Raw genomic sequence first — 14,174 nt, 5'->3', positions numbered from 1 at the left:
GACGGACGTGACGCGGGGCCGCTTCCGCCCTCCTGCCGCAGGGCAGCGATCGTTGGCGAGAGGGAAGACGAGGCTCTGACGCGTGTCTTTGTCCGCTTGCCGCCCTCCGCCCCCACCCCCCCAGCTAGGAGGAGCCGCCGGGTCCGAGACATGCTGCTGCCGCTGCTTCCCGTGCTGCTGGGCCCGCTCTTGCGCTGCGCCTCCGCCGTGGAGGTGAAGAGGCCGCGGGGGGTCTCTCTGTCCAGTGAGTGGTTCCCGTCTCGCGTTGCATGCCGGGACTTGTAGTGCGCCTCACGGCTTTCTCTTCCTCGCGCGCTGCAGCTGGGCTTAACCGTAAAGCTCCAGGAATCGAGACGTCCTGAAGGGAGGAGGGCGGGGCTTGCTCTCACGCAAGCAACGCGGGGCGGAGCCGGGCATCCGGGTTTTACCTTCGCCGAAAGCAACGCGGGGGTGGAGCATGACATCCGGATTTTACCTTCACCAAAAACAACGGGGTGGAGTGGGACATCCGGGTTTTACCTTTGCGAAAAGCAACGCGGGGCGGAATGGGACATCCGGGTTTTACCTTCACTGGAAGCAACGCGGGGGTGGAGCATGACATCCGGATTTTACCTTCACCAAAAACAACACGGGGTGGAGTGGGACATCCGGGTTTTACCTTCGCGAAAAGCAACGGGGGCGGAATGGGACATCCGGGTTTTACCTTCGCGAAAAGCAACGCGGGGTGGAATGGGACATCCGGGTTTTACCTTCGCGAAAAGCAACGGGGAGCGGAATGGGACATCCGGGTTTTACCTTCGCGAAAAGCAACACGGGGTGGAATGGGACATCCGGGTTTTACCTTCGCGAAAAGCAACGGGGAGCGGAATGGGACATCCGGATTTTACCTTCGCGAAAAGCAACACGGGGCGGAGCGGGACATCCGGGTTTTACCTTCGCGAAAAGCAACGCGGGGTGGAATGGGACATCCGGGTTTTACCTTCGCGAAAAGCAACGGGGAGCGGAATGGGACATCCGGGTTTTACCTTCGCGAAAAGCAACACGGGGTGGAATGGGACATCCGGGTTTTACCTTCGCGAAAAGCAACGGGGAGCGGAATGGGACATCCGGGTTTTACCTTCGCGAAAAGCAACACGGGGCGGAGCGGGACATCCGGGTTTTACCTTCGCGAAAAGCAACGCGGGGCGGAATGGGACATCCGGGTTTTACCTTCGCGAAAAGCAACGGGGAGCGGAATGGGACATCCGGATTTTACCTTCGCGAAAAGCAACGCGGGGCGGAATGGGACATCCGGATTTTACCTTCGCGAAAAGCAACACGGGGCGGAGCGGGACATCCGGGTTTTACCTTCGCGAAAAGCAACACGGGGCGGAGCGGGACATCCAGGTTTTACCTTCGCGAAAAGCAACGCGGGGCGGAATGGGACATCCGGGTTTTACCTTCGCGAAAAGCAACGGGGAGCGGAATGGGACATCCGGATTTTACCTTCGCGAAAAGCAACACGGGGCGGAGCGGGACATCCGGGTTTTACCTTCGCGAAAAGCAACGCGGGGCGGAATGGGACATCCGGGTTTTACCTTCGCGAAAAGCAACACGGGGAGGAGCGGTATATCCGGGTTTACTTTCACCGAAAACAATGCAGGGTGGAGCGAGGTGTCCCGGTTTTACTTTATGTTGACTCAGGCCTGCCCTTGCCCTCATGGGATCGGAAAAATTAAGAGGGGACAGATTCAGAACTAATGCGAGGAAGTTCTTCACCCAAAGGGTGGTGGACGCCTGGAATGCGCTTCCAGAGGATGTGATAGGTCAGAGTACGGTATTGGGGTTCAAGAAGGGATTAGATAATTTCCTGAAGGAAAAGAGGATAGAAGGGTATAGATAGAGGATTACTATACAGGTCCTGGACCTGATGGGCCGCCGTGTGCGCGGACTGCTGGGCGTGATGGACCTCTGGTCTGACCCAGCAGAGGCATTGCTTATGTTCTTATGGAAGTTCCGTCATAGATGGCTTTCTGTAGGATACATCATTTCCTTTAATTTGGTGGTAATTCATTTAGACACTGAAATGTGAATGATGTGTGTGTTATATCTTTATATTTGGGTGGGTTTTATTTTTTTCCGAGATTCTGAAACTTCTCCAAGACTGGTGTTTTGTGTGAAAATAATTACCTCTTCCATCCACCAGATCGTCATTTCTATGATGAACTGAAGCCATTCACCTGTCTGGATGGGTCTCTGACAATTGCCTTTGACCGGGTCAATGACGATTACTGTGATTGCGCAGATGGCTCTGATGAACCAGGTGAGAGGTGATTATCTGGGGGTATGTGGTGAATTTTTTGGCTGACCCTTACTCCTGGAGTTCTCAGGCCATTGAGAATGAACTGTTGGCAGATTTCTAGAGGAATGGGCTTTGGAAATTGAGATTTTTGCATGCTTTCCAGCACCAGAGCAGAGGCAGAATAACAAATTTTAATGAACTATAAGCATTCTTCCTTATCTAATGTCTCTTCCAGGGACAGCTGCCTGTCCTAATGGCAAGTTCCACTGTACCAATGCTGGCTACCGGCCCCAGTACATCCCGTCTTCCTGGGTCAACGATGGCGTCTGTGGTAAGAGAGAAACTGGCTACCATGGTTCATACTTTCTAGTCTAGGATTCCCCTTCACCAAAACAAAGGCTGGTGTTTTACTGTCCAGATGTCCTTCATTTAAGCGCTAATCCCTTGACCCCTGAGTGACTTTATTTCTGAGGGGGTTCTTCCTTACATCTGGGCCTGGATATTGGTGTTCCACTGTGACTGCTGTCTCTGTTTCAGATTGCTGTGATACTACAGATGAATACAACAGTGGCCATATCTGTGAGAATACCTGCAGGTAAGGTGCTTTGCTTCTTTCCCATCTTCAGTTGAAAACACTTCCACCTGCACCTGTTTTCACGCTTGTTTCTGCTCAGGGAGATGGATCGGAAGACAAGGGAGGCGCTCCAGCAAATGGCCGAGGTTACAAAGGAAGGTTTCCATCTGAAACAGCTTTTGATCGATGAGGCGAGAAAGGGCCGCGAGGAGAAACAGGTCAGGATGCAGGGGTTTGGCATGAACTGTTGGGGTTAGACCCCTGGAGGAGACACTTTAATACAGCTGTTGTTACAGTAGGGGGGGGGGGTGCACAGTTTTCAAAGGCAGGGTTTGTGTGTGTGAGTTTAGCAGAGTTGTTCCCAAAGACAAAGACTGCAACAGCCCATGTGGAAAACAGACTTGCAAGCTATGCAGCTAGTGTTTATTTATTAAGATTTAACTGCCTTTATGAAGATTCAGCCAAGGCTGTGTACAGCTAGACTAAGGAACTGGTATAAGGGTGTGGTGACTATCCATGGGGAGAAGTCAGGCTTTCAGTTGATAGATATAGTCTCAAGTGACTTCCAGAGCGTGAATCCATGTGCTGCTTGGGTTTAAAGTTGGTATAGTCAGTGGTTGCTGGAACTGTGCTGCTATATTTTCTTGGTAGTGTGCCAGTGTTTTGTTATGTGTCTAATCAGGGAAAGCTGACAGAGCTGCAGGAGAGCAAGCAATCCCTGGAGGAAAAGGTGGCAACTCTGAAAGCGCTGAAGGAAGAGGCCGAGAAGCCAGAGCAAGAGGCTAAAGACATTCACAAGAAGGCCTGGGAGGGTAACTTCCCTTCTGCCAAGAGTTTGTGAGGGACTCCCCACCCCCTACCCCAAGCCCCTTCCTCGGTGCTTTGGTAATATCCATTGCCCAATTTATTTTCCTTTTTTCTTTTACAGAGCAGAAAATGGCTGAGAAAGCTGAGCAGGAGAAGTTGCAGGCAGCGCAAGCCTTCCAGGAGCTGGATCAGGACCAGGATGGGCTGTATGGAGTTTTGCTTATGTACAGACAGCTTTAGTAATGTGAGGGCTTTGAATTCAGTTCATGTATGAGCCAAGTCATCTAAAATGCACTGGGGCTGGGGGTATTAGAGAGATCTGCTCCCAAATGCAGTCTGTCACATTTCCGCAGTTGGGATTAAATGTTGCAGACCAATCTGGACCCGCACATGCAATGGTATTTGCAGTGTATTTAGCCAGGGAGTTGCTCCACCCACCTTTAGTCTGCTTGTCATGGCTGTGCAGGTCAGAAAAGTCCAACTGATTCTGGCTCTTTCTTCAGGGTTTCCCTATCTGAGCTACAGAGTCATCCAGAGCTGGACACAGAGGGTGATGGAGTTATGTCCGAGGCAGAAGCACAGGTAATGGGGGAGAAGGGGCAATATTGATCACTGTCTTAAAACTCTGGTCTCTTTCGTGAATTTGATACTGAAATAATCATTGGCTAAGTAGCATCTATTCACCAATGCATTTCGTACAATAAGTACAACCACAGGCATAAAAAACCCTCAATCCTGATATTAGAGATTGAATGCAACTTGAATTTTAAATCCAGTTCATGCAAACGGAGCATACAGTTTAAGCTACCACTGGGGCGTGGGGGGGGTCATAGAATCTCAAATCCGCAAAATCCATTTTGGCATAGCAGGAGATCATAAAGTCTCACTTATCTGCGGAAAGCCTCAGTTCATATTCAAATATTCAGCCCCTGTCTTCGTATGGACTCCAGATTGTAATCCTTCAAAGCACCACCCAACCAAAGATCTTTGTTTCACCAATTCTCTTCAGCTGCATCGGGGGCCAATCTCCAGCCAGTGCTGCAAAGCTTACTATTGCCTGTTGTCTCTTCCTAGACCTTGTTGGGAGATTTGCCCCAAGTGGACCCGTTGATCTTCCAGGAGAAGGTGTGGCCAGTGATCCAAGACACATACCTACCTAAGGTGGGTCTGAGAAAGCCATGAGGGCCTGGGTGACAGTCATATTTAAAAGCCAGCTGCTGGATGCCCAGTTAGGTGGTACAGGAGGGGATATGGGGGCTACAGGCACTGTCCACAGGGCTGTAGCATGACAGGTAATTGCTCTGTTTCAGGCCTTGGACGACATCCCTCCAGCTCCACCCCTTGAGATCCCACCTGATGACGGGGAGTTTGAAGAAGAGATTGAAGATGAAGACGAGGAAGAAGAGGATGGGGACCAGGAAGAACCGAAGGTATGTCAGCAGACTGGTATGCTGTTCCTTCTCCCTCCGAGGTGTGCGACCGTAGGTTGGGGCATGCTTTTACCAGACTCTGCATTGCTGGGGACCTCTCAGAAGTTCCAGCAGATCTTAAAGGGAAGATCTGTTCCCTCTGCTCACTGGCTAAAAACTGCAAATAAATCTGTCCAATCTGAAGTTGCAACTTTCAGCTCGCCTCTAGCACTCATTTTTCATTCTCTTGGGGCTGCTGCATATTTGCCGGTGCCTCCAGTGTGGGCTGAGAGCTGCAGTGTCATCCTGATGTATTGTCACTAGGCCTGCAGCCGAATCTCCGGTCAACTGCTTTCTCTAGCTCCTGAAGGGAGCGAACAGTTGGAAGTGGACCCTGGGGTATCCAGATTTGATGTAGATCCTTGTGCTTTCTAGATACGACCTCCAAAACAAGCATCAGAAAAGATGGAGGAAGAGCTAGAGCCACTGCCCCCATATGATGAGACCACCCAGGCACTGATAGATGGTAAGGCTTTGGCTTTGCTCACGTTCACCTTATGCCATGAGCCATGCTCAGAGTTTCCACTGTGTCATGTTGGCCTCTTGTTAGCACGTTCTCCCGAGGGAAGGTGCCTTTGGCTGAGATCCCTAGAGCAGATAACTCTTCCAATCCATGGGGATGCAGACAGCAGAGCTAAAGATTTTTCAGCCTTTTGATTGGTAAGGCTGTGTGGCGTGTTTGGAAATCACCTCGGTCATTTGCCACAGGTATCACCATGCCTTTACCTTAGTTGAGTCCATGCAGGCTTTGACCCTTTACGGCAGAGACTTGGGGATTATTTAAACCAAGCCAGCTAGCATCAGTAAGGACTGCTCTCTGCTTGTCTTTCCCTTTCAGTGGCACAGAAGGCCCGAGAACAGTATGAGGAAGCATCCAAGTCTCTGAGAGACATGGAGGACTCGGTCAGGTGAGGAGCACTCTGTGTGCGCATCTGTCTGCTTAGTCTCCCTTTAGCCTTGACGCTGCTTCTTAATAACGAGGGGGGTATTTTTGGAGCACAGCCTGCACTACGCAATCTTTTGCCACCTCATTTGCTGACATGGGGTTATGTGGGGGGTGGGTGGCAGATATCATAGTAAAGGAACAGGAGACCCTCTCTCTTCCCCCGTCTTGTAACCAAAAGTTGTGCCATTTTACAGTTCATGGTAGTGCAGTACATGCCATTCAGCACCAGGTGGCACCAAACCTCCAAGAGTCTGGGTTTTGGAGTAATGTCAGAGTGGGGGAGAAGAGGTGCTGGCTTTCTCACCATTGCCTCCACCCTGCTTTCAGCTTGCTGTGTTTGTTCTTGCAGGGCCTTGGAGAAGGAGATTACCTTTGACTTTGGACCACAGGGAGAATTTACCTATCTCTACAATCAGTGCTATGAGCTCACCACAAATGAGTAGGCTGCACCATTTCCCCTCCCCTGGCCCCCCAATACCTCCCTAAGAAGCTCCTTTAGGAATGAGCAAGCTCTGCGATCTGGGTAATGTGCTCTCCTTTCTTCTTTTCCCCTCTAGGTATGTTTACAGACTGTGTCTCTTTGACAGGGTAACTCAGAAGTCAAAGAGTGGAGGATCAGAAACAAACCTTGGGTAGGGCTACAGTCCTAATTGGATCTCCTAGTGTCCTTACCGGCCAGAGTTGATCTATTTTGTTTGCTTTGTCCTTCTCCACCCCTGGCACTTGCCCTTCTATAAGTAATGACGCTGATGCTCAAGGCTCAGCACTGCCCAGTCGTGACACATTCTTCCACTTTCTCTCATCCTTAGCACGTGGGGCTCCTGGGCCGGTCCCAGCAATGATCAATTCAGCATCATGAAATATGAACACGGAACGAGCTGCTGGCAGGGGCCCAACCGCTCCACTAATGTGAGTAGCACTTGTGAAACCTCGCATGTTGCATGTCTGATGCCTAGCCCCACTCGTTCAGCCTCCGGTTTAATCACCTGGGGGTCAGAACAGAACAAACCTATGCTTTTGAAGCCCGGGGTGCTTGGGGATTTCTCTGCATGTCCAAAAGTAGCAGTTGGAGCAGATCACACCTTAAAATGTGTTTGAGGTACTGTCACAACCTTGTGTCGGGTGCATTTTTCCCTTCCTCAGGTGAAGCTCTCGTGTGGGAAAGAGACTGTCGTGATATCCACAGCTGAGCCCAGCAGATGTGAGTATTTAATGGAGCTGAACACTCCAGCAGCCTGTCAAGAGCCCCGTGAGCCAGACATTTCAGACCACGACGAGCTCTGAGGAGAAGCGCTCTGGTACGGCTTTCCTTTCTCTTCTCGCTTGCATGGCAGCATCCTGTGTCTACATATACTGAGCAACACCTATATAGAAATGCCTTATGTGAAGAGAGGTGGGGCAAATTAGGGTAGAATCTGGTATTTTGTAAAAAGCTGAAGACATTTTCATTCAAGTTTCCAAGTTTATTACCACTCATAAAAAAGTTTATTCCAAGATATACCACTCATAAAAAATTTCTGGTTGGTTTACAATGATAGGAGGAACTACAAAAATTTGATAGGAAAGGGGAATCTCTCAAGCTGCATCACAAAAAAAAAAGACCGCTTGCAATTATGGAGAAAGCGTGGCGCAGTGGTTAAAGCTCCAGCCTCAGCACCCCGAGGTTGTGGGTTCAAACCCATGCCCGCTCCTTGTGACCCTGAGCAAGTTGCCCCAGGTACATTAGATAGATTGGGAAAAATGCTCGAGTACCTGAATAAATTCATGTAAACCTGGGAGAACGGTAGAGAAAATTGAGGGTTCATAGATAAGATGGGACAGTGTTGAATTTATCAATTGTCCTTTCCATTCCATAGTGTAGGAGATGTGTAAATTCTGTAATTCTCTTGTTTCATTTTGATGTTGGTATAAGCGTGATTCACAAGACCTTCTTTTCTCCTCTCAGGCTCTGCATCAGCTGCCTCACAAGAGCCATTTCCTCAGGACATCTTTACACCACCACCATCACGAGGACCAACATCACCTGTTTCTCTCTCTTCCCCCCCTCTTTACCTCAATCACTTTCTTCCATGGAACTAGGTTCTGTTTTTCTTAATTTGCATCGAGGGGAATGCATTCACCGGCCCCTGCTCAGGGACCAAAATCTGGGACATACAGACTGCCACAGGTTGGGGGTCTCCTGAATTTGCGGACTTTCATTAATCCTCCTCATTGTTTCTCTGCCGCCTTGCCCCCAGGTGGGGGGAGGGGGAGGCTTCCATGACAAAGCGGCTCTGATCCACGAGACTGTACAGAGGAGAGGCCCCTGTGGCAGCAGCACTAGCCCAGAGCCTCTGTTAAATTCTTCAGTTTGTTTTTCCCAAATGTTTTTTTCTGTCTTTGGCCATCACTAAATGTCGGATCAAGCAGTTTAATGTTTTAGGGGGGGGGGTGTTCCCCCTCTCCCCTCCCCAAACACTTGTCTTTTGTGAAATTTACCTTGAATAAAATTTCCTGGTGACAAAATGCTCTGCCCTTCCAGCTTCTTCCTTTTTTTAAAGTTTCCACCTTTTACTGAGTTGACAGATCTCAAGGAAGAATTCCCTAAGCCCACAAAGTGAATTTAGTCATAAATTGTCCAGTGATCTTTTTTTGGTAAATCATTCAAACTAGCTTTTTATATATACAAATGTGGGCAAATCCTAGTGTGTTGAAGCTTTTTCCTGAATGGTTCCACCAGACGGAGCTCCTGCGCCTGTTTGCTCTCCTTCCATCTTGCTTTGATAACGTAATGTACAGTAGCCTCACCCATGTGTGAGCCTGAGAAATTAAAAAGTGCAGAAAAAATCTAAGCAAGTGTGCCAGGGCTTCCTGAAGGTTAGGCCAGCGATACTGTTATGTGGCATTAATGATTGATTTGATTTTTAAAAAATTTCTATCCCACTTCAAAGTGTAAAACTGAAGACACCTGAAGAATAAACTCCTGAACTCATCTCGATGAAATATGCGCACAACTGAAGTGTCCTCGCCAACCGGCACCTCTGAAAAATCTCCATCCAAAACATCTGGACCCCCTAACGGATCTGGAAGGGCCTCCCCAAGATCCAAATTCTCATCCGGTTAAAACAGATTAACCAGAAAAGAATTCTCATCCCAAGACACCCGTGGCTGCTTGGACAATGGTTGAGGGGGCTGTATAGAGGCAGTCGTAGCAGGAGACTGGTTGGGGTGGCTGTGGAAGGGACCCCCGAGACACCCGGAAGCGAAGCAGGACTCCTAGCCGCCTGTAAATAAGCCTTGCACATGGCTAACAAAATTAGGGCTAAACAACCCCGGCAGCAATTCAGAAATCAGAGCAGAAGACACATTGAAGACCTGTTCCTGTCTCTCTAAGACAAGAGGCAGGTCGCCTGAGGCCATGGGCAAAATGAACACGCTTCCCATCAAAACCGAGGGAAGGACAGTCACCTGAATAAGCCAAGCTCAACCCCTCCGCTACAGAAACAATGCCTTATCACTGCCAGCTGCAGTGATAAGGCAATCCCCAGCCTCCCCCGTGGTCTGCAACGTTGAATCTGCCAGACCACTGGCAGATGAAGAAACCCCGGCATGGGAGGCAGGTGATTCCTGGGTGTCACCACTGCCTCCCGCTGATGAGCGGTGTACGAACGAAGGGGCGCCTGACACGCCAACACCTGAAGCTTGGCCCCCCCTTGACGTGGCCGGAACTTTTCATGCACCCGCCAGCTGCATCCACTTGTGCTGCTTATTTGAAGCACTCATAATGAATGCACCACAAACCCACACACGCTGTACAAAAGCGGTTAAGCTTTTATTCCTTGTGTCTTTTTTTTTATCTTCTCACAGCTCACCAGCTGTCTCAAGAGAGCAGACCCCACTGGCACTCTAAACTAGTCTGTGCTGAACAGGTGGCTCCTCTAAATTCAGAAAACCTGGGGAGATGGGGGGAGGGACTTTGAGTGTGGCACCCCCAAGGTCGGTAGGACTTCTGAGCAAAAGGGACAAGAAAGATCCATTAAATCAGATCCAACAGACCACTTCACCTGCTGGAAATTGAGAAAAGACTGATTGTAAGAGGGACTGCACAGCCCACTTGTCCTGATCTCAAAGTCTCCACCTGCTGGCAGAGGAGCATAAACCCATCTGTTTCAGTGCCGGCCTGGAGGGATGCTAAAGAACATGCCTTGCTCCTCCTTATTTATCACTTCCTGGAAAAAGAAGGCCAACTGCCCTGCCCAAGCCTACTAGAAATTTACAAAAAGAAAGTAGACCCTCTCCACGACACCTGCCTGCAGCCATTTCTGGCATCTGCCGCTCTTTGGTTCTCATTGCTTCAGGATGTTACCTCTGCCCATCCTAGGGACTCAGTGAAAGGAGAATGCAAATGAGGTAGATAAGGGAGAGCAGGTAATATCACCTTGGCTTCACTGTTGCACCGTCAGGTGAATGATGATAACCTGCCATAATGTGGTGTACAGTGATGAGGTCATCAGCAGTGTGCTAGAGTTTCTGTTTCTGTTATTTGATTGCAAGGTGACCCAAGATGCTGCTTTTATTTATTTTTACCAGATTATCTTGTCCTTTTCTGCCCAAATGGTTACGAGTTATCCATCTAAACACATACCTGCTCTGAATCTGCAAATCCGAACTGGCTGCAGTGTCTATCAGTTCACAAATGGACCATGCATAGTCTTTGCCCCTTGGTAAAATCGTTTCAACAGTAATTTCACATTGAAAATTGGCAGAGCAAAGTATACCCTTAACTAATCTGTCAATATTTATAAACTATGAATGTGTGAAAAGAATGAATTCATAAATAGCGTTTATAGACTGGTAACTTAGGCTCACATTTAGACCTTGCTGGTGTTTGGTCGTCACAGTGATAAATCTTACGATTAAATCAACATCCATTATCAAATGATTTTTGAGTTAATGACTCAATAAGATACAAAATCACTTAATATGTGATAATCAAAGAGTGATTTCAGATAAAAATAATACAAACTGATTTTAAATTGTCATTTCTATTTACTTGATTTGAAATCTTACCCAGCATTCCCCTGCTTGTCCAAGTCGGGAATATTTTTATATTTAAAGTGAAATAGATTGATTTTAACCTTTTGGTTTTAAAATCATGACTTTCAGAGTGTGTGCGTTATGCATACATTAGCCAGGTGAGAGATTTAGTTTCAACACTGAAAGATAATCTTTAAAAAAAATACTATTAATACTTGTATGAATGTCAGATCCGTCAATTAACTTGGTTTCTGTGCATCAAAGTAATAATAATAATAATAATAATAACTTTATTCTTGTATACCGCCATACCCAGGGAGTTCTAGGCGGTTCACAGCGATTTATCAAATTATCAACATATCAGAGTTTACAGATAACAACAATAAAGAACAATTGACATAGAATGATGTCGTTAAGGTTAGCTGAAGAAGGGAAGAAAATGTTGAGGGTAGGGGGAGGGATATTACAGTAAGAAGGAGAGAGGGGATTTCAGTGCATTGTAGAGGATGGGGTGTCAGGGGTTGTGTCCGTGGAAAAGGTGAGTTTTGAGTAGAACCCCCTTCCCCTAAAGATCAACCACCAAGCAATCAGTGTGAGGAAATGAGATGATAAAAAAAGCGACAACCTCCTGGCTTGGGATAGAGTTTTAAAAAGTTGCAACAAGACCAAACTAATTCTGCAAACAGCTAAAGTAAACACAGACATCCCACACACAGTATTTTTTTTTTCTTTGAACGATACACATCATTATTTTGTATTAATTTTTATTTATTTTTTTATATTAATCAGTGCATTTTGCCTGTGTAACGAACTTATCAAGTTCGTCAACTTCTCCAACCTTTTCTCTTTGTTTTTTTTGGTTGGTTTTTAAATATATATAAATAAATCTATAGGATTAGCCACTTCTTGCGAATTAAAAAATCAAACAAACAAACCTTGCAATTAGGATGGAAAGTGAACAGAATTATACACAAAAGGTACTCTTACAAAGCAGAATAATAAATATTTAAGTTAACAATCAGTTAAACTACAAAGAAGCTAAAAACTTGCAAAGAAGTACAAGAAAGAATGGCGACAAGAACTTCATTTTCTGTTTGGGGTTTTTTTCTCTTTGTTATTTGTTCTGCGACAGAAGCTGCTACACAGACTCCCACAAAAGAAAGAAACACACAGCACAAATATCGCAAATCAGGACTGTCAAAAAAGAACTCAACTCACTAAATAGGCAAACAAGTCCAAAGTCAAACTAATTCTAAACGTTTCTAGAACAAGTTTAAATTCCCCCCTCCTTTTCCTAACAAATCAAAAGAAACACAAAACACGGTTTTGTTTAATGATAAAAAGAGAAGGAAAAACACAAACGTATCAATCGATCAATGAATAAATAGTGATCATGATATCATAAAAACAGCCAAGTTTGTTGGGTTTTTTTTACCCCCTCCGCGAGGGAAAAGAGATAGAAATGACTTTTGAAGTCGTAGCAGAAATAAAAAGTCACTAGGCAGGACTCCCCCACCCCCTTGACGCGCATTCCACGCAGGCCCTGGGGGCCTCAGTGCTTGAAAGGCTGACAGAAGGGTGGATGTGGAGAATCCTTCATTTTTTACAATCTTTTTTCTTGGTTTGAAAATGTTTCTGCACTTAGTTGCTTTATTATAAGTTAAAATGCAGAAACAACACTTTTTTTTTTTTTTTGCATTTGTTTTGGATACAAAATCCGACCTTACCATGATGTCCCCCTTGTTTACAAAAGACACCATATCCCTACTTGATGGTTCTTGCCAGTTTGTGAGACAAATTTAGTCCATCGGACCTCCAGGCCTATTAAATTTAGGCCCACTCCTTGATGAAGAGCTAACAGGCTCACAATTTCTTTTGCCACCCCTCCCTCTACCGCATTCCCTTGTTTTAAAGAATTCAGAACCAACATCGACAAGGATGTGTAAATGCTACACGATGCAGCCGAAAAGCATGGGAATGAACGGCAAAGAAACGGGATGCTGAAGAAAGCATCCAAGACTCCCTTCCTATTCATTATGAATTGATTTTATAGTTCTCTGTGTTGGATGAAAACATCTTGGGCCTCTCTCCTTTCCCTGTTCTACATGGCAGAAATTGGGATGAGGGGGGAAGAAGCTACACTTGCAGAAAGGGTAACGGAGGCCAGGGTGCTGCTTCCGTTACTCTCAGGTTTTGTTTTAATGCATGTCCAGGTCTTCCTATTTAATGTTAGTTTGGTTTTAAACAAGTGGAAACAAGTCCCTCCCATCAATATTGATTCTGGAAACGGGTTTTAGGTCAGTTGGGGGAATCCGATGGCTTGCTGCTTTTTGTAAAGACCACAGTGCAATTAGATAGGGGGAGATCATTTCCTTGCAGGACTTGCTCAGCTCCATCTTCTAAGTGAAATGGAAAACACCCATCACAATCTATGCATAACTGCTGGGATGTGAGAGGTACTAGCTCGCGCACCATGACTGAGAAGCCAGCAAGGGATCTAGTGCCTCTTCCCCTCCCCCCAATAAATATGGCTTCTCACGTTGCCTGTCTGAACTGGAAGGGGTGAATTCCTGATTTCTAGCAAGACCCTTGACTGCACCTGCGGAAGGACAGACTGGCTCCTTTACCAACAGGTCAGGGCTGTCCAGTCCTTATTGAATCAGCTGGAAGGAGGCCCATTCACCTCACACCTACTCACAAGGACAGACTGGGGAAGCCCTAGCTCAACCAGGAATGAACAAGTTGTCCCTTCTCTCCCCACCACACCGTCACCCTTTATTTCAATCCTTCTCTACTGTGTCTAAACTTCCACTACTGCCACCCTTTCCTGCACCTTAAACTCTTATTACAACAGCTAACGTGTCTCCTGCCTTAATTCTCTCCGGTTCTAATATTAAACCGAAAGCTGGCGTTCTCCCAACACTCTCATTCTTTAATTTGGATATTGTAACCATAAATCAACCATGTGTTAAGATGGTATACCAAAAAGTTTGTTTGCACATGCACACGGACACGGAGAAAAATAAAACCGTGGCTCACTGGTGTTGCTTTCAACTTGGCTTTGCCTAATGTGAAAAGACC

The 14,174-nt window shown here is 46.8% G+C and overlaps 1 protein-coding gene across 2 annotated transcripts; it reads left to right on the top strand.

The window, feature by feature from the left end:
• Positions 1-4: 4 nt before the first annotated feature.
• Positions 5-8,599, top strand: PRKCSH (protein kinase C substrate 80K-H). Of its 2 annotated transcripts, none has more exons than XM_033924235.1 (17): positions 5-244; positions 2,186-2,302; positions 2,517-2,612; positions 2,819-2,876; positions 2,956-3,073; positions 3,538-3,667; positions 3,784-3,868; positions 4,166-4,244; positions 4,737-4,823; positions 4,973-5,092; positions 5,507-5,597; positions 5,970-6,039; positions 6,427-6,516; positions 6,635-6,709; positions 6,887-6,986; positions 7,221-7,278; positions 8,023-8,599. In XM_033924235.1, exons 1-17 carry the CDS (start codon positions 151-153, stop codon positions 8,154-8,156), a joined length of 1,602 nt encoding a protein of 533 aa, XP_033780126.1. In that variant the 5' UTR covers positions 5-150; the 3' UTR covers positions 8,157-8,599. The 2 variants fall into 2 exon arrangements, with proteins under 2 accessions (XP_033780126.1, XP_033780127.1); XM_033924236.1 differs by having other exon boundaries at positions 7-244; positions 7,221-7,375; positions 8,023-8,597.
• The last annotated feature ends 5,575 nt before the right edge of the window (positions 8,600-14,174 follow it).

Source organism: Geotrypetes seraphini, chromosome 16 (genome assembly GCF_902459505.1).
Source record: "Geotrypetes seraphini chromosome 16, aGeoSer1.1, whole genome shotgun sequence".
Classification (NCBI taxonomy): Eukaryota; Metazoa; Chordata; class Amphibia; order Gymnophiona; family Dermophiidae; genus Geotrypetes; species Geotrypetes seraphini.
Note: the sequence above shows the minus strand (reverse complement) of the source record. Positions and strands in the feature narration are given on the sequence as shown.